The sequence below is a fragment of the Phalacrocorax aristotelis genome, chromosome 4 (genome assembly GCF_949628215.1).
Source record: "Phalacrocorax aristotelis chromosome 4, bGulAri2.1, whole genome shotgun sequence".
In the NCBI taxonomy this organism is placed as follows: Eukaryota; Metazoa; Chordata; class Aves; order Suliformes; family Phalacrocoracidae; genus Phalacrocorax; species Phalacrocorax aristotelis.
The window spans coordinates 20237673-20258276 of NC_134279.1; the positions used below are offsets into that span (position 1 = coordinate 20237673).

A 20604-nucleotide genomic window follows, 5' to 3' on the forward strand; every position below is an offset into this window, starting at 1 on the left:
TGACTTTAGCCATCCGGGCACTGGATTTCCAGTCTAGCAGCTTAAGCCCTGTCTCTGCTTAGTGCTGAGCAGTGGGAAGGCAGAGGGGTCAATTCATACCACTTAGGGTAGGATGAATCACACAGCGAAATTGTCTCAAACTGTTGAAGTTAGAGGAAACCTAAGTGACTGATCCAGATCAGCTGCCTGGCTCCTGGGCAATGAAGATAAATGGGAGCAACTTAACTTTACATTTCCTAACTTAACAAGGTATCTGCGTGATTGCAGCTCGACCTTGCTATGTCCCTCTGCAATTTTGGAAGCTTTGCACCCTGACACACAGCATCCTCATTTCTGAATTAGCCTTGGTTTTGTTACAGTATGTTAAAACTTCAAAACCCAGTTCTTGAAATAGTTACACAAACAATTTTTCTCCATGCCTTGGGGAGAACCAGACCTGGTTCTATGGGCAAATGGTGCAAGAATCTGTTTCCTCTTAGAGGAAAAAGAGGTTTATTTACTTGTTTGTCACCAGAGTTCATGGGGAGCTCCATAGAAATCACTGCTGTATGAATGGAAGCAACCGGCTTATAACAGGCCCAGAAAAATCAAGGCTAGAAACTAGTCTGTCTGTTTTAAGTGCCCAGCTTAAACATAGTGTCTCTGGACAGATGATCCTCTTTGCCACCCAGTGCCCACTTGAAGTCTCAGTGCCCTTTGTGAACAGGCACTCAGTGCTAAGGATACTGTGCAAAAGGTGGGCACCACAACCCCCTCTCATTGCTCCCCTGCGAGGCCAATGGAAAGGCAGACACCTGACTTGAAGACCTTGGCTTGTCTTCTGGAGGTGTTGGTGCATTCACTATGTAACTGCAAGAGAGAAGTAGAAGTGTCTAAATTCCCGAGACCTAGGTTTCACCCTTGGTCTCTCTGAATCACAAAGCAAGAAGGACTATAGATCAAATAATACTCTTCAAAGTCCTATTATTGCTCGTTTGTTTCTTCTCCCACAACTGTATTTTGTAGGAAATATAGCAGTAGTAAAGGAAAAGATCTTCTGATGTTAAAAAATTTGTCTTATAAACAGCTTTAGCTTCTATTTTTGCACCCCACACATAGATGCGCCCACAGGCAGTTCCCTTGAATTCCTATTCCTGAAAGCTCTGATATCAGCTCTATAAAATGTATATTTAGGGAAAAGATAATAATTTCCCTTCAGCTACTGTCTCTGTTTACATTTATTATCTGACTCAGCAGTCTGCCTATGTTGAGCAGATTGTATCAATAAATTAGTTACTTTTTCAATGTACGCTCTCCCAAAACCTTTAAAAATGATAAATAAGAATATTTAGCAATTGTAGGTGACGCAGTTTAATACTGAATATTTGCAATGCATACTTTAGGTCTCTCTCCCAACAAATTCTGTTAAGAGGCTTTTAAGTACATGAAAACAAACAAACTGCGTGTTTATTCATCTTATGTTGCTATTTTCAGTGCTGAAAGAAAGTGAAAAATCCTAAAGAAGTGGAAACAGGTAAATAAAATCTTGTTATCAGGTAAAAGCTCAAATTTCTTCTTTTTCTTCCCCTTAGCCAAATGCAGATTGCATGGATGATATACCTCCAGACTTGGAAGCATCCATAGGAGGACCACCAACCAACCAGATAACAGGAGCCAGCGATATAACAGTGAACGAGAGCTCTGTAGCCCTGGATCCTCCGGTGCGGACTGTTGGAGTACTACAAGTCATCCAAGATGTGGACTCCTTTCCCCAGGTTGGGGAGGGTAACTTCACAACAAGCAGTAAGTTCTTCTTTCTGGCAGAATTTGCACTGAAATAAATGTTTAGAAACCTGAATGAGAAACTGAGCTCTGGTGTGGGAAAAATGGCCTTTGCGGGCTTTTTCACTGGAACAATGGCCTTACTTTAAGCCTAACAGAAACCTACAGGGTAAGTAAATTTAAATATCATGTCATTCTGCTGTACTGCAAACACTTCCAGCCTGTGCGCAAATCAATGTGTTGAACGGCGAGCTGTATTTGGAGTCCCCTGTGTGGACAGAAGAAGCTATTTTGGTCAACACAAAACAATATAAACTTATGGTTGTCTTCAGACATTGTTTAGAGTAAGTGATCCCCTTCACTGTGATAACCTGCCGTGTATCACCTGGCTTCTTTGTGAAGCAGACTGGTGCATGTCCTTCGGCCTGCCTTTCCTCTCTGGGCTACATGTTAGCTTGTGGAAGTTATTCTTACCTGCATATCATAAAATAAATAGTGAACACAGCAATCACTTTTACTGTCTTTGGTCAAGAAAGAAAGAATGCTGAGCTCTGGCTTTGCCTTTTCTTTATCTTCTTACATCAGCTGAAGCTCATCTGGTTATTTATTCATACTTTGACTTCTCCTTTCAGAAGGATTGATGGTCAGAGTTCCTATACTTGAAAACCTGAGTGTAGTGAAATAACACTGCCAATTAGTACAAAAAAAAGGAGAATTCAGGATGTTTTCAATGTGTTTAGTTTTCACTTGTTTAAGGGGCACTATTTGAACCAGTAACTCTCAAAATGTCTGCATGTCTCTGTTCCTAAAAATAATGTTCTTTGTTGAAAATCTACTTCTGACAGTTTAAAAAGAATGTTGTCAGCTGTTTTGAGTGAGGATTGTACTAGTCTAAAGTCCTCATTTTTAGGTAAAATAGCAGATCAGTAGAAAATACATATCTGTTTGATACCAGTTGGTGTATTAGTATTGACAAGACTATTGTAGAAAATCATTAGGTATACTTGAAGGGAGGTAGAAGAATGTGATAAAATATAGGTTTGTGTATGTAGTCAGTGTAGGTCCTGGAAAAAATCGCGCATTTTCAACCATTTTTAGGTACTGCTATGGGCCTGGGTGTGAAAAAGAAGACAAGTAATAATATGACATGTAAAAGGTAGAGAAAGATGAGGGGACTAGGCTGAAATGATTTTATATTAGTCTCCTTACTCTGTGGAGAGACTTGATAATCAAATTTTCCCTCATATCGCAGCCAGTGTCATGGCAGTGAAAATAACTTCTGGAAACACTGGACTTGCAACCTTAGCCACAAGTGACCCAGAAGTGGAGTTTTAAGTTCTCCCTTTGTAGATCAGGTAGTGGTTTCAGGTTTGGTCCTTTTATGGTCTAAGTCCTCGATCCAGCAAGGGGTGAGCAGCAAGGTTATAGGCCCAGCTGTCATCCATGGCCAGGCTGTCAGCTGGTGGCATAAAACTTTCGCAAGCCTCCTTGAGTGCTGGCAAGAGCCGTTCAAAACGAGATGTTATTTTGTTCCTTCCAGTAATTGTTTTTAAATGCATTTGAGGATGATTTAAACCATGAAGGAAAGATTTTACTTTGTGGTATCGCAGTGTAACCAAAGTCTGGGCTAGACGCTGGTCTCAGCTGTACCTTCTTAACACTCCTGAAGAGAGTAACTCCTCTGGCAGATAATTATCCTTGTCCCACTGTTCCTTACAAGGTCCACTGTTGAAGCTGGGAAGGAGGGCTGTGGTGTGCCCTTTACACCCACAGCTGCCTGGCACATGCTGAGAAGCGCCAGCAGCCTGGTGCAAAGCCCAGAACTGGGGGTAGTCCATGCTTTTCATCCCAGGATCTTGGCACACCAAAAGTAGTTCTTCTTGTTTGTCATCAGGGGTAACAATGGTGTTGAGACAGCCAGAGACGACAAGAACTCAGTAACTCTCAAGCCACTCTCTTTCCCTCCAGTTTTGTTTCCAGAGTCTGTGGAAGGATCAGTGTCAGTCCGAACATATTTGCTCTTCATTTTCCAAGTTGCCAGCTATGTAACTGGGTGAAAAACTTGCTCTGAGCCAGCTCTGAGCTCTGCAGGGCCTGCAGAGATGCTTTATTTTGTCTTGGTGCCCTCTTACCTTTAATAACACGGGGTAATAGACACCAGCACTGGGCAATCCTGAGGGCTGACAGCAGAGCCTATGGATAAGGAACTCGCACCAAGACCAGTTGTCTGTCCAAGCACATGGATAATGAGGCAGCAAACCTTGGAGCTTCAGGAGTTGTCCATCACCTGAAGAGGCTGGTCAGGGGTTTTTCCCTTGTTATTTTAGAGAAAGAGAGAAGAGAGCCGGGGGTGGGGGGGAAACTAGCAGATGGCCTGAGCTCTGTGAAGGTTGTGAGCCTCACGCCATCACTGGGGACCCACTGCTAAAAACAGACCTTTTCAGTTGTTTTGTGAGGAAAGAGGAGTCCTGAGAAAAGTTCAAGGGACCTTGGGAGCTTCAAAACCCTGGTGTGTGCCTGCCTATGCTGTGGTCACACACAGTCACTCACGGAGCTCTGGTTTAATGCTTTGTTAACTGTTCTTACTCACCCATCGTTGATATGTAGATATGAATCTTCATCTGGTTTTCTCATCTCAAAGTGGAATACAATACTTGAATATTAGTCAGTGTTAGGTGTGCAAGTTTACATGCTGTCATCACCGCATCCAAAGTGGTCAAACTTGCAGTAGTTCTCAGAAACAGAGCCGTTTGTTCCCTTTCTGCAGCAGAGCTGCAGCAAAGAGGAGGGTTTTGGTTAGGAGTTAGGGGGCTGAGTTCCAGCAGCGGTGGCAATTTGTCCCTCCAGCTGCCTTATGTGGATTTGGGTGGTACCGGCACTTTGAAAGGTAGAACTTAGTTAGCATCTTAGGCAGTCTGAACTCTTAAGCCAGTGAAAGGGGGACATCCAGAACCACCATATAGTTGTGGTATGAAACCAAATGCTAACTAAATCAGAGGGCAACTGTAGGCTAAATAACTGGGTCGTAGCTGTCATGTAGATGGGGCTTTGTAGGCATTGTGTCTGTTTATTGTATTCAGGCACTGTACTTCTCATTTCCAGAATCCTCATAGTTACACAACTGCGGAGCTTGCTGAGCGTGCCCTTTCTGTGAACTAGTCTGCCTGGGAATTTGTAAGTGATGACGCTGATTGCTCCTAGGAATCTTTGCTGAAGTTGCTAGGTTGTGGCCTCTTTATATAGCATTAGTGATGGGAGCATACTCTCAGGCTGAATCTGTGCTAGATGTTTTTCTTCCTCTTGGTGCTGAATCTGTGCAGATTGCCTCCAGTGCAGTCATGACATGGCACCCTGTATCCAGCACCATGAGTCCTTGCATCCCCCATTATTCCTGGCAAAGCTCAGTGGTCCAGGAGGCAAAGAACTTGCTGCCTTCTTTCCACCCACTTCTGCAATACTTTTTGCTTAATTGTTGTTGCATCCTTTTTTTGTTGATTAATCATTCTGGTATTGTTGTCCTGTTTTGGGTTTAATTTCCCTTTCTGTGTTTCCAGTGAGTATTCAGAGCCAGAAGAGCTTCTACAGTGTGTCTGGAGGGAGGATATTTCCAGAGTACTGTTCACATTGGGTGAAATTCTGTCTCCATCGAAATCCGGTGGCAAAGCTCCCACCAACTTCAGTGGGGCCAGATTTTAATTTCTGGAACTCAGCCAGTGCTTTTCTTTTTACTTCTGTGTATGTGCTCAACAGACATTTCCTCTTCTCTCCCTCCCTTTTTCTCCCCATGCTCCTGAATAGCTAATGTCTTCCATGGGACCTTGGGTGACATAGTGTACTATGAACATCTGGATGGGACTTCATCTGGGGGGGCCCATCCCTAGGGTTCCTTGCTAAACCAAGCATCTCCTGTGTAGTAGCACTGAGCACTTAAAAATGGACCAGCAGTTTCTTTCAGCTGACTTGTACTAAGATTCAAACTTTCATCAAGTGCCTTGGGCATATCTATAGCCCAATGTCTGTTAAGTATTTAGTCTTAGTGACTGTTTGCTCTCTGTGGTGGGATTTTGTGGTGGGATCCTGGGGTAGTATCTTGTAATGTGATAGTTCTGTAATCAGTTGATGAAAATGGATGGATGGAAAAATTGAAAAACTGGAGTTGGGCAAAAAAAGGGGGGGGGGGGGGTGAAAAAATTGTGTGAAAATACGTAAGAGTTCATCTCAGCTGAGTTTCCTGCTTTTACCTCATTACTTTTCAGCTCTCCATAGGGTATGAAAGAAGATAAGCTAAGGATCTTTTTCCACAATAATATATCATGGCAATCTGCGTTGCCTAGTTTTTTAGTAGTGAGTTATGCAAAACGCTAACAACTTTGGAAATTTCAGCACAGGTGGAATTTCCTGCCCTACAGACGATATGAGTGTGAGCTGGACTTGGCTAAGATATGAACTGGAAGAAGCTCTGAGCTACACAAGCTTTGAAGGAGTGGAAGGTGGATTTGAGGAGGACATTGCAATATTCTTTGAGTCAGGCTCAGCTGGGATTGAGCAATACAGTTAAAAAAGGTAGTTCCCAGGGAAAGTAGCATCTAGATATTTTAAAGTTTGTATGGCGAGACTTGCAAGGGAAAAAGTAGTTATTAATATTTTCACCTTTTATAGCATTCATAGGCATTCATCTCAACCCATGTGGCACGTGCTGCTTTCTGCAGTAGATAATGTGCACTGCCTGAATCTTTGCTCTCTGTTGGTAAATACCTCTAGTTTTTCAGTTTAGGCAGGCTTTTATATTCTCTTCAGCAGGATGTCTCATCACACCGCATAAGGTTCAGAAATCCCACCAGCACTGCCTTTGTAGTTGGAGGAAGATCCATAAATTATTCTACTGCAAACATGGGCAGGAGTTTTAGTATGAAAAACTACAAACTCTCCCCCAAGGTGTCGTATCACCTGCAAAGTCTACTGAGTTTGGTGGGCTATACATTAGTGGGGGAAATCTAGAGAATACCAGCAGTTCCTTTTCTGCCTCGTATTTTGTTCTTTCCATAAAACCCTGCCAATATATAGCTCATCGTGACTGTTAGGACACTTTCAAGTCTCTTTGATAGCTCTTCATTAAATCTATTAATATAACTTCTCAAGTAATTATTTTCATCTGTATATGTTTAAAATGTCTTTGTGAAGAATAATCAGCCTTTCGAAGTGCATGAAAGTGCATGATAAGAATCTGATCCACTGCTGTCTTGCAACTACTTGACTGTTCCTCCTTGCTATTAACAGGGATTTTTTTAAGGCAGAATGTAAAAGAGGAGGAAAAGGTGAAAAAACTCCCTAGACAGTAGTTAATATGGAAAGTTATTAACACTTGCATTAGCACCTAACACTGTCCTGGAGACAGAATACTGATGGGACTTAGTTAAAGATTGAGCAGATTGGGTCCCATGTGCCTGGAGTATGCCACAAGGCCTGGTGGCTCTGTTAAAAGCCTGTGCGGATGTTGCACTAAATAGTTATCATGGACTGAAAATTCCAGTGAGCTGAGGTCCTAGATTCATTCTGAGACTCACACCAGTGCCAACATAGCATTGGTGGTTTGAAAGGCCAGCAGTGGTTTGAAAGAGTCACCAAGTTAAACACAACTGGCACTAAAAATGTGCTCTGGATTATTACATCCACCTACAAGATTCCTGCTAGCCTCTGTGAATGGGCAGTGAAGTTTTCCTGTTATAAAACTGCTCTTCCTTTCCATATGTTAAGATGTGAAATACAGACAAAGCGTTTCTGTACAGCAAATTGCAAAAAAGGATGTACAAAAATGCTGTGAAACAAGGAGCAAATCTAAAGTCTAATTTTTTTTGTTTTCTGTTCCACATCTGCTATGTACATTGACATTGCATACAGAGCAAGGATGAAACCATTGGTTCCTGAAACTCCCTTCTCTCCTGCAGACACTCTGAGCTGTGTCTGTGGTCAGCTGGGGAGCACAGTAGGTATACACAGTAGTCTTGCCCAACCTAGGGTGCCAAAAAGACTGCAGATCTTAAGAAACTTCCTTAATAATTGACTTTAGGAAGAGATTTAGAAGAAAATGTTCTCCTTCAGTAGCGGAAGCTCCATTTATAAGTCTGTCTCAACATATAAATGCTGTGGCGGTTACCAGCTTGCTTCTCTGTCCCAAGCTGCTTGTTCCTGCCCCCGTGTAGCCCTTCCCTTGAGCAGCTACCTTGTAAGCCCAATCCAGAAACTAACCAAGTTCTTCCTGGGTTTTTGGTTTTTGTTTTTTGGTTTTTTTTCATTTGGATCAGTTCCCTGATCCAGAAGTAGTTGTGCCAGTACAACAGGAGGAAAGAAATATGGAGCGCAAGAGAAGAGAGGGACGTATAAGCCAGTTTTCACAACGCTATTGCCAAAATCAAGCACACTGTCTCAAGCACAGCTAGACCCTACACAGCTGTCTGTTTTGCCGAGAAATCAGGATAAACAAATAGGCAAAGTAAGCATGAAGCTTCAAATCTCATTTGAATGCTCATATCTGAGTGTTCAGGCATTTTATTAATGGTCAGTGAATATGAGAGACATGAGGGGTTTATTACCTATGACGATGAACCTCAATAAGGAAAAGTGCCATTGTAAAATCTGTGATGACACACAAGCGTATCCTTAGATATATCGTTCCCAGTTGCTCTGAATGTGTATTGCATGTGCGCAGGCAGGGGAAAAGGGGATCTGAGGACTGAGATCAGTGATAACATAGCTTATATATTTCTTTATACTCCACTGTCTTATGCAGACAGCTAGATAAAACATTGAACAAGAAAGTGTTTAAAGCAAAATGGACAAGCAATGTAGAATAAAATACAAATCTGAACTGCAGAGAGGCCAGATGAATTAATACTAGCTGATCTCTTTGATTTATACTTGAGAACGAAAGCCTTGCCTTGCAGGAGATGTTCAGCAGCTTGCATACAGTCTGCTTGATTGCTTAGGACTCATTCTCACATGTCTGATGTCTGTGGAGTTTTTATTGTCATCAGTTTTTACACAAAAGCCTCCACTGAAATTGGCGGGAAGTGCTGTTTAAGATACAGCGTGCTACTGTGATTCTGAATCTTTTTCTGACCAATTCAGGAACAAAGAGAAATGGGAGACACAAGGAACCAGCTTGGATCAGCACCTGAAAGTAAGAAGTAAGCAACAGCCTTCTAGCCAGGCAGGCAGAGGAAAGGCAGGATTCCAGGGTCAGTCCTGCTGGTTGCTGACATTATTTCAGACAGATAAGCAATGCAAAAATAATGCTTGCCTGTACTGTGCAGTCCCCAGAGACCCCCCCTCCAGGGTCAGGCTCTGCTATACCAGTTATTATATACACAGATAGTAATGGATGGACCCACTTCTGAAAAATTCACAGGTAAGAGCAGATAACAGCAAGCAAACAAGTCTAATAAATTTAGTGGGGAAAAAAAAGACCGTGGAAAGGCAGCTGTGCCTATGGAAGAGTAAAAACACAAGGCTGAGAGAGAGGAGGTATTCATAGAAAGTAGTGCCATTTCTGCAGCGGTCACCCTTGATTCTGCTTGCGTGTATTTTGTTCTGGTTGCATTGCTTCATAATGGAGTTTACGTTTGCCTTAGTGCTCCCATAGTGTCGTGACCACTTTGAAGTTAACTCGAAAGTACACCAGGCAAAAGCTCTACTGATGTACTGCTTCCAGTCATTGCTATATATGGTTTTTTCCTTACTCATCTAGGCTTTGAGTCTGTAAATGTACAAGAGAATCCGTCCGGTTGTACACAAGCATTTAAAGGATCACATGTGTGCTTACACCTCTGCTTCTCGTGTTGTAACCAGCAGTATTGATTTCTCTAAAAGCTTGAGAGAGTTGCATTTAGAAGCAGATCAAGTGAAAGAGGTTTGTGCCTGTGTGACCTTTTTTGTTTGATAGATAAATAGTCTTTCAGGAGATGTTTGGCCTGCAAGAAACACCCAAAACTACTCTGCTTTAAGTTTTCTCTAAACCCTTCTAGGGGCAACAGCTCAGATTTCCATATACAGTGTCTAGTACTTAGAACTTCAGCCTGGACAAAAAAATTTGGTAGTAGTATTTGCTCATAAAATACCAGTCATATCCCAGTGTGTTTTTGAAACACCTATTTCTTTTATTACTTACCTCCAGCTCCAGCAGAAATTCGGGTGCTTCAGGGATCCTTTATGGTAACCACAGTAACTTCAGGTCACTTCATCTAGAAGTGAAAGTTTTCACTAAATCTTCAGGACTTATCTCTTTATTGTGCTGGAGATGGGCAGTGTTAAGTGAAGATAGTGCCTGAAGCTGATGCTTTGAAACTGGTAGGCCAGATGGAGAAACTGGCTTATGAGTGTTTATAGAAAACATGAACAATCAGAAGAAAAGTAGGTAACAGGTCAAGCCCAACATCCAAGAGGAAATATCCATCTAGTGGCATGAATGTTAGGAGAGGATTTTCTTCTGCCTCAGAGCCTGTGGGGGACAGGAGAGGTGGGTAAGCCCTCATGGTTTTGGATGCTGGAAATAGGACACACACAGTTATATTCTAGCCCAACTAGATGTCACCTTTGCCACTCCAGTGACAAGGCTGATATCCTGAGGAATATATTCAGGCTGTACTCAGCACAGTGTCAGAGTTGCATTAATGAATATCTGGGCTTCCAAAGTGCCCAGGAGATACATGACAGAATATCCACCCAACTTGGCCTTTTATTGTGACTATCTTCTGCAAGTGCCAATACCTTTGACTGTTCTTTTCATTTTAACTCATGTTAACCTATCTGAGGCACTCAGAGCGTAGGCAAGAACATATGCTCTGTTGTGGCAATAATTAAACCCTATGTTAATTCACATATTAATGTGCGAAACAACTTACCTGGAGATCTCTGTGGAGAATTTCTGGTCTATTTGCCACTGTCTATGTACCAGAGTTCTGTAAGGCAATGAAAAAAAAAATAGTCCTACAGGAAAAATGCATAGAAAACATATAGAACAAAGATACCGCTGGCGAAGTCAGAGTGTGAAAAGGACTTAGCTAAAATAGCTTTGTTAAATCATAGCATCTTAGTGTGGGGGGTGGGAAATCACACAAAGGAGGTTTAAAATCTGCCAGTTCCTTATGCAGGCAGTTAAATACCGCAATGTTTTCAGCTGCTAATGTTTCCTTGGGAGACAGCCACCAAATGTGGTCTGTCAGGTATGTATGACAAACCTTGCTTCAGATGTTGCCCTATGTGCATGGGATATTGAATTCAACTGAGGTGTTGCTAAACTTTGTTACTTCTTTATAATTGCTTTTTGATATGGCAGTGCCACCAGCAAATTGTCTTTCTGTGCATAAAAAGCTATCAGTCTGTAAGACCAAAATAGTCTCAGAGTAGGAGATCTTAGAAAAATGATCCTCTGCCAATCTGCAGAGATGTAACATGTGCTCCCAGCTGCTGAGTAACCTGCAGCCTGAAGATACACTTCAAAGGAAACAGTTTTGAAGAAAAGCTACGATAGAAAGATTATATTTTCAGTTGTTCACCCTCAAAAGTGCCTTGCTAAACTACCATAATGGCTTAATATTCCACAGGGTGGAAAGAGTTACATTTGTTTGCAGTAATTCATTCTGTGTCTCTTTTGTTTTTTTTAATGAATCCTTCAGTTTTTGCCTGATTATGACTGAAAGAAGCAAGTCCATTTCTGTTGTGAAAAAACTGAAAATTTACTGTAAATATATATTCATCTGAAAGGCCTCTTTCCAGACTAGATAATGTAACAATATTTTAATCATTTTTTTTCTGAAAGCTCCTGAAGTCTAAATGTTCTTCTAGAACAGCCTGGGAACCTTCTGGAAACTATCGCTTTTGAATGAGAAGAGTTGTGAAATTGAAGAACTTGAATGGAAAAGGAAAGGCAGAAGGGGTTAAATCCAAACTTAATGTTACAAAATTTTGACTCTAACTTTACAGTAGAGTTCCCAAGGGAAATAATAACGAACCAGTGCAAATGCGTTTACATATTTTGAAGTTTGTTTTCCACATTTTCAGAGAGGTTTTGTTATTTTTACTTTTCCAGGTACATATTGGTATGTACAGGGTAATATCTCTTTCTTCTGCCTCTCTAAAGAGTGTGAATGCTCAGAACTCAAAAGAAGGTGGAACAAGAGTATATTATATATTCACTGAAAAGATTGAAACAGAGACAAAATGTTTTAATGCAGAGAGACTGTTTTAAAATTACTCTGCTCCAATTTGCGTTTCACTTGTAGAGTGTTAGGGAGGCCTTGATGGTAGTGGTGGTGTCCAAGTGACCTAATGAACATATTTTCTAGTAAAATTCCAGCTGGGATTTGTTGAAACTTAAATTGACCTTTCCCCTCCACTGGTTTGAGAAGAAATTCTGAAAACAAATGTCTTGGTCTTGGCCTTTCTCGTGTTCCCATGAGCATTTCAGCAAGAGGCCGTGATAAAAGCAGTGGCTTGGAGGGGATTTTCTGATGCCAGAAGTTTTTCACTTGAAACTGGATTGTGACTGCAAGCTTATTTGAAAGGAAATGCTAAGAGGCCCTAGATTTACATAGCCTAAGGACAGTTTCTATTGATGTCCCTAGTGGGTTTCCCACCAGCCAGCCCCAGGCCTTCAAGTGCACTTGGCCAGTAAGAAATTATCCTGGGTGCTAGAACTGAGGAGCCCTTTAGGCACCTTTAGTGGCCTCTGGGCGAGATTGAGTTCCCTCTTTAGTGTTAGCCTTGTTTCTTATTGTCCTGGTTGCCGCTTTCAGGGTTTTAATGGTCACATCTACCACTTTGTAAGCAAGAAAACAGAGTTCCTGTGATGCTACTTGTGTGAACCATAAGCAAGGAAAGCAAAAGGAGCTGGTTAATTAAGGAGGGAGCACGCTAGCACTCTTGATTTCGTCTGGTGAGACAAAACCACTGGTTTCACATCTCAGGTCAGGGAGTCAGGTCAAGTAAAACTGTGCTATGTTATTTTTTGTAAGGGCCCATTTGGGGAGGAGAGGGAGACAGACAGGAAGAAGACAGGGGATCAGGGGAAACTCACATCAAATTAATTTAAAATCTTTAACTCAAAAAGCTGCTTACTTTGTTTTCAGTTTTTCTAAAGGCTGAATTTTTTGTCTCTACATGAGGCATTTTTATAAGTGTATTTTCAGATAAGATTCAAATGTAGCAGGCCTGGCCTGGCAGATCAAAGATTTATTTTTTAATGGGAAAAAACAGAAATGTTGAGCCTTTGGAGCATTGTCAAAGAAATGTTCCAATTAAAAGGAGATTGGCATCAACTGATTTAAAATTTCTTAAATGAACATAACAAGTGATAAACTGTTGACCTCTATGAATGCTTTTCTTGATTGTTGTTCTGTTCTCATGTGATTCTCTGTGAATCTGCGTTAATATACACAGCCTAGCTTGTTAGAATTTTATCTGGCACACTAGCCCTGCTGCAAGAAACAATAACATTTTGGACATCTCTGTTCCAAATAGACAGTGGTCCTATATACCTCCTAGTTGTATTTTAATCCTCATTTCATGTGCCTGTGATGAGTTTTAAATGTGCTGCTTTTTCTTTCCTATAGAATGCTTTTGGTTACATGAAAAATATTGCTAAATCCTTTAAGCAAACTGTGAAAACAACCTAAAGGTGATCCAAAAAGCATTGAAGAGGTTTTACTTTTGTAAAAAGAAGAACGGTTTGATACAGTCTCTGTTGGGGGAAGGGTATCTGATTTCTAAACTAATGAAAAGGGCCACATTTCTCATAAAAACAACTAAGCATAGACAGATTAAATGAGGTTTTTTGCCTAAGTTTGCAGGAAGTCCTGGGAAATGTTCCTGCTGGAAAATATGTGTTGTTTCTAGCTACATAGATCTACTTTACTCTTTCTGTTGGTGCTCAGTCAGTTATACAAGATTTGTAGATCATACTAGCACTGACAATGTCATATCCCACCTGCCAATCCATAAATGTCAGCAGCATTTTGAGTCATTTTGCACCCAGGGCAAAATGCTGACCCACCGCCTGGCACAAGGCGCACCCTGCTTACAACTGCCCAGTGGCACACAAAGACCTTCCTGGTAGATAAACCGTCCAAGTAGTGGGATGCTCTCATTTTAGGAAGCCTTAAGTACAAAAGTTCACATTTTGATAGGGAGATTTCTGTTTGTGGCCGTGGTCAGATTTGCTTCTCAGAGAACCGGCCACAACTGTAGGTAGAAAACGTTACTGATAGTGAAACTATTGAGTAGGCTGGAGGGAGGATCAGAGCTGGAATAACTCCTGTTCAAAAACTGCATAATTACACTGGAATGTAAAATGTGTTGCAAGGCTTGATAGGCTTGTGAGGTTTAAGAGAAAGGAACGTTAGCAGCTGAACTCATCTGTCATTGTAGGATGTAAAAAAAATTTGAAATCTCTGTGGGTTGGTGTTGCATGAAGGGTTCTTTTGAAAACCAGGTATTATAGCTTTTAACTGACATCTGGCTGTGGTTCTGCACTGGCAAAGAGATGAACTAAGTAGCTGGGGAGCTTGTACAGTGAATGATGCTAATTGCTAGCAAATCTGAAAGGGATTATATCGTGCAGCCACTACAATAGTGGAGAGTAGACTCAACTACCCAGGACATCACTTCCAGTGTAAGTCTCCTAAGCCTTCCTCTTTAGGTAAAGAGAAATACTACATGTGTTAAAGAAATTGTCTACTGAAGCTATTTTGAAGTGTGCTTTCTGCACTATCTGCCCTTTCTTGCTGTTGTTTTGAAACAGCATCATCACTTAGACTCCAGGGAAGATGAAAAATCTGAAAACAGCGAAGCATTTCAGGTTACTTATTTTAAAGACGACATTTATGGTAGCTCCAGCAGTTGGTAGTGACTCATCTTAAATGTCTGCTGGTGCTCAATGAAGGTCAGGGCTGTCCTTTCTGTGTGTGTATGAGGGAGGATCAGACACAGTACCTACCAAGAGTGCATCTAAACACAGGGCACTAGAAATTAAGTGTACACTGTTTTCAATTAGGGTAAAATTTCCTTATGTAGAGGTTCTGTGAAACTGGATATTAAAGAAAGCTTCCTTGAAGAATTTTTAAATTATCCTAGGGGCCTCAAAAGAGAAGTGTATGAACACTGTAAGAAGCCCGTAGGAAGGAGATTCAAATTAGTAGAATACGTTACTTTGAAAGCATCTAGAATTTATTTTAGAAACTACTGCAATTCTAATGAAATTAAGCAGTGACACTTCAGCTTGTCACGTTATTTTTCTTCACTGCTAATGCACATACAAATGGCTGAAATTGTTTTTTTCTGTATGGAAAACTGGATGTTCTTATTTAATTGACCATTCTGTTAATTCTTAAATGGTTTGTGTAGACATAAAATTGGCTGGCTAACCAATTGAACTGTCCCCCCCACATATTCAGAAAAATATCTATTAACCTATGTGCCCATCTTAGCACAGCAGAAATAGTATAGCTAAAGGTTATGGCTGTAGTCGTCTGTTCAGGTTCTTGCTTTGTTCCAATACATGCATCAAACCTGTCTGCAGAATATCGTACTGTTGCTGATGCCCCACCGTCCAGAATGACTGCATCTTCCAGTGCCTGGTGGAGTTTGTGAGACTGAAGAGCATCTGCTTTGCTTTTAAACAGGGGGTTTCTTACAGAGCCTCTGAGACACTGTACAGTTGAGGCTGCATGATTCTACGCTATTTTTTTAACAAGAGATTTTTCTACAGCTGAATTGCACTTAAACTTTTATCTTTTGAACGACAGTAAGTAGATAAGCCATGGCCTATGACAAAATATGTAATTAAGCTGTCCATATCAAATCAGGCTGGGCTGTCCTGTAAAGTTAAAGAACATATTTTCTCTGGGCTGTTGTGCTGTTTCTGTCATGTATTCTCTTTTTTATGGACTTGCGACAATTGATCTTTAACCTACTTTGGTCAAATGTCTCCCAGTTTTTTGGGGGCATGTACCCAACAGTCCTGTAGGAGCGTGAGCATGTGACAGGAGACTAGAAATGGTCAAATCCTGGAAGTCCACATGTGGCTGGTGGGAGGCAAGACACTGATTTCGCTGCAAGGTGTCAGAGGGGAAAAACAAAAAGTGTGATGTGCAATGTTGTGGTCTCTGCACGTCTGTTGTTTGTGGGCAGCCCTTGGGTAGCGCAGAGGGTGCTGAGGCTGTGTGGACGGATAACCACTGAATGCCATACTAATCCTCCCAGACTTGGCAGACATGGTGGTCCCACAGCTGTGACCCTGCTTCAGGCATTGGAGCTGTTGCTGCAACAGAGCCAGCCCTGTTCTCAGGCATGTTGTTTCCTTATACTGAACAAAAAGGAAGACTGTTTTCCCCTTAAGGTAAAAGTTACACTGTTAAAAGTTGTATTTTGCTAGTGACAGCAGTAAAAATGACATATATGATACAGGGGTTCCTCCACCATCACTGTGGGATTTTTCTCTTGTGCTTTCATTACTGTGTGCAGTTTTTTTCATATCTAATGAGAAGACATCCGTGAGTGAAATTTTTCATGGACATTTCTAATGGAATTAAATTTCAGCCAAGCATCACCATTACTTACATGCATGGTGAGGAAGGGGTTCCTAGCGACATGCACAAAGTTCAAGACCCCTGGAAGTGCTGGGCTAATGACTTGCCCCTGTATCCTGGAAGCATCCTGGAGATCTCAGGTGGAGCCCAGTGTTAGCAGCATTGGAAAGGAGGGTGGGAACGTGAGAGAGAGAGGGAGAGAAGATACACTTGCACTTTATTCAAGTAATTCCACCACTGTTGAGCTTTTCAGCCACCTCCTTGTGCATTTTCTCATTAAATCCTCTAATATATGCACAGGCATTTTTGTGATGTGTTTCCACAAGGATGCTCTTGAAAGTTCAGTATATGATTCCTCAGTACTGTGCTTTGCTAGTGACCTAGGCTTTTTGAGAGCTTATGGAGTAAAAGGTATTTAAGGAGACAGATTTTAAAATCCTGCACATGCTGCCATGGCAGACAAACTCAGCCAGACTAACATGAGCTTTTCCAACCTCCTCATTCAAAAATTAACAGGAGTTGTTTTTAAAGCAAGCTGTTGTTTTCTGTTACAGCTGTGTGCATACTTGTAATTGAGGAAGTGGTTCCTAGTGATTAGGCAGAAATGGGGGGTTTTTTTCTGCTTGTCATAGCAGCCTACATTTCACATCAAGTTCTCAGAATTAAATGCCCCCTTCAGATTTTCACTGGCTAGTAGCCACCTTGTACACGAGCTGAAGCAGGAGTGAGAAGCTTCTAACATCCTTGAAGAAAAGCTGCAGTAATCTGAGATCTCTTACAACTGCCTAGCCAGGCCTTGCTCTGAAGGCCCACTTTCATGTCCTAGTCTTGGTGTGCGCCCTTGGTGGGTTGCTCTTCCAAGCACCAAACGCCCCTTCTTGCATTCCCCTGAGTGCCAGAGGTGGCATTCCCACTTCCCAGGAGGGCCACGGTCCTGGGTGCCTTTGCAAGATCCAACAGTGCTGAAGCTGTTAGGCAGGGATTGTAGCGGTGGGTTGCAATTTCCCCCAGGCCCTGATGTGTGCCAGCAGACCCCGCTGAGCCTCGGCCACCACCCAGCTGCAGGTCCTCTGGGACAGGCTCTTTGGTTGCCGCAGCGGGAAGGGGGGTGCCTGGGGGCTGAGCAGCCCTTTTCTCATTCCTCCCTGCCAGGAGCAGGGGGCAAAGCAGCGGGGCAAAGCAGGGCTGCTGTGCAGGTGGGGTCAGCAGGGATCTGCAGCCCTGAGAAGGAGCAATCTCAGGTGGCTTTGTGCAGCTGCTTCTGCCATGGAGTCCCCCAAGGAGAGTTCACAGCTCTGCAGCATGATCAGACCAGAGAAAAAGGTTTTGGAAATCACTAGCTTACATTAAGTCTTCTGGTTTAATATTGTATCAAGCTTGGGGGTACTGCAATACTCCTCTGGTATGACTACTCTGAGGGATGTTTGTGGTGTTGGCCAGTACATCTCTAAATTACCTCATGAAAGGGTGATTCTTCCTTATGTTCCTTAAGAACAGAACTGAAGTTTCTCTTACCATTATGCTCTCGCTTGTTCGGTCCAGTGCATTATGTGTCTGAGTCAGGCTGTAATTTCCTTCTCCTTTCAGGCTTGCAGGAAGCAGAGCACACTGCTGACATGGGTTTTTAAAATATAAATAAGAAAGTTCAGTCAAAATAGCAGTCACCAGTTTAGCCCATGGAAACTGGGTTTAAATTGTGTGATTGTACTTCCTGGATGTAAAAGTCTCTTTATTATGACAGCCTCCCAGTAGGCCATATAGCGTATAACACACGCTAGTATATACAGCATTTAACTCTGCTTTTGTCACATACCTGCTATCCCTTCAGATTTTTAAATGGCTGGCAGTGCGATGAAAGGTGTTTGCTCACTGCTCAAAGGGAGTATGTCTCTACTGGAAGAATCCTTGCAATATTGCTTACACACTGTTAACGTGACGATGCTTATTATTTTTAACTTCATCACTTCGTGCTATCTGTTCTGCAGTAACACCAAGAGCCATGGTCATTTAGCAGCTGCTAAGACGACCAAGTAAAAAAACAGTCCCCATGCCACACCTGACATTTTAGACATATAACATCACGGTGCCGCAGGGACAGCTCACAGATGTTGAATGTGGGGGGGAGGAGAGGAGGGTGTCCCTTCCCTTCCTTTCTCTCTTTCTGCATGCTTCTTTCCTGAAGTTGGCTGCAGTACTCGCCTTGTGACTGAGCCAGCCTGTTCAGCTGCTAGCCTAGCAAAAAATGTTTCCAAGGTAGTTTGCAGGCATTTCTTTAAATTGTTAGCTCCCTGGCCAAACAAAGGAATAGCAGAGCTGACTCAGGATGGGTGGCAGGAGGGTCAGCTAGGGCAGGGGAGTTGGACTTCTTGCTCTGTCACGTTGCTGGTACATGGAACTATACTTCAGCTAAGTCAGAAGCTTGGTCTGCATACAAAGAACTTAAATGGAAGGATAACAGAAATGATCAGACAATAATACCTGCATGTGAAGTGTTTGTAGCAATGCCTGGGACTACATGATAATAGTGGTTTTAGTTTGCATGCTCTAAATAATAATAATTTATAACAGGGTGTACAATGAATGAAATGCATTCAGTTTTATTTCTGAAACTTACTGTGGGCATCAGAAGAACGTGCTGTCCTGACCAGAGCTGCATCTGCTCCAGTATTTGGGCACTGAGGATGGCCAGTGGTGAATGGTAATGAGGGTGTGCAGCAGCTTCCAACTGTTGCTCTCCCCTTCCAGACAGAGGGAAGGCTTGGAGGGAGAAAGCAGCTTTGCAAAGGTTTAAGAGGCTGGATGCCCTGCTGTGAAGGAAGTAGGGTGGTTCTTGTCTGGCAATCAAACAAGGGGAGAGTGCGGGGGTGAAGAATGGGGTCAGTCAAAGATGGAAGAGAAAACTCTGTCGTGAATAAGACCAGATGTGCAGATAAACTGTGAATGAGCTTGAATATGGGGATTAGCTGATATGAGAGCATAGAGGTAGGTGCAAGAGACCTTAGTGAGATGACCCCATTGACCATTCAGGTAATCTTTCTGATCATATTTTGACTGAATTTCCAATAAGAAAGAGGAAAGACTAGTCATGGGAAGAGAAAGTGATGTAGGCAGTATGTAGGCCACAGAAGGAGTTCCCCAGCAGGTCCCAGGGTAGGAATGTGATGACCATGATACATAAGAGTAAGGAGAAAGAGGAAAGTATACAGAAAGCAAGAATACTAGGTTTTCTTGTGTCATACTTGGCAGAGGCATGTTCATTGTATCAGAGAGGGTTGGCAGCTCCCTGCTAAGACAGCTGATAAAGTGTTTCTAGAATGTCAGCCAGCCTCTCATAGAGAGAAGACAGATCTCCAAAGTGTTGACTCCTAAAATAATGTTACTATGTGCTGTGAAATTCAAAGGCCGTGTGTTCTGATTCATGGACAAAATCCCAAGGAGCTCATTATAGATAGATATGCTCATTATAGATAGATATAGATATATATTAAAAAAATAAATAATAAAAAAAAAATCTTTGCTTTTCCAGCCAGTCAGGTCCAACTGTCTCCATGCAATAACATCTGGTATGTGCTCTTTCCCTTTTGCTCAGCTTTCTACAAATGTGTTTGCTATCTGCTCCGTGTGTTTTGTATCATATGTCGTTATTTGGACAGATTTCCCCCCCCCCCCTTTTTTTTTTTTTGAGAGAGAGCATTTGGGTGCTAATACTTTCTACACTGTTTGTGGAAATGAGTATATTGGTCTTGCCAAAACACAAAATATCTTCTCAGGTAACTGGTGTTAAAGTTTATTACTTAAGTACAACATATTCTAAATTTAGGCTTTAGAAAATTGGTTATATTACTAAAAATTTCCCCTTTGTTTTTTGATGCTTGACCTGAGATACTGGGATATGATTTCCAGAAGTGCTGAGTACTTACAGCTGTAGCTGAAGTTAGCAGAAGATATGCTTGGGGCATACAATGTGCGGGTTAATGCTGCAACTGAAAAATCAGGTTTACAGTGTCTTAACTGGGCACCCAGAAGCAGTGAATGCCTTGAAGAGTCATGACTCACCATCTCAGTAGCTCATGTCTAGAATGATGATGATGTTACCCCTTCATACTGCAGGATGTCTGAAGACAGGGAACTATGACTTTGGCTCTTTTCCACTAAGAGATGCTGTATCTTCTCCCAAAACTTATATCCTAGAGAAAGATTAAGGGAAGAAAGTTTGTTGCCTTCTCACTCAATAAGAAAAAAAACAAGTTCGGTTTAGGAGGGA

General features: G+C 42.0%; 1 protein-coding gene across 3 annotated transcripts in view; it reads left to right on the forward strand.

The window, feature by feature from the left end:
- Positions 1-20604, forward strand: part of RNF150 (ring finger protein 150) — a 133959-nt gene that overhangs the window by 99312 nt on the left and 14043 nt on the right. For 2 of the 3 annotated variants that reach the window (XM_075090512.1, XM_075090513.1), the window contains exon 6: positions 1572-1782. In XM_075090512.1, the coding sequence (XP_074946613.1) occupies positions 1572-1782 (211 nt within the window). Of the gene's footprint in view, positions 1-1571; positions 1783-20604 lie in introns of those variants that run through there. The other variant, XM_075090514.1, reaches the window with a different exon arrangement.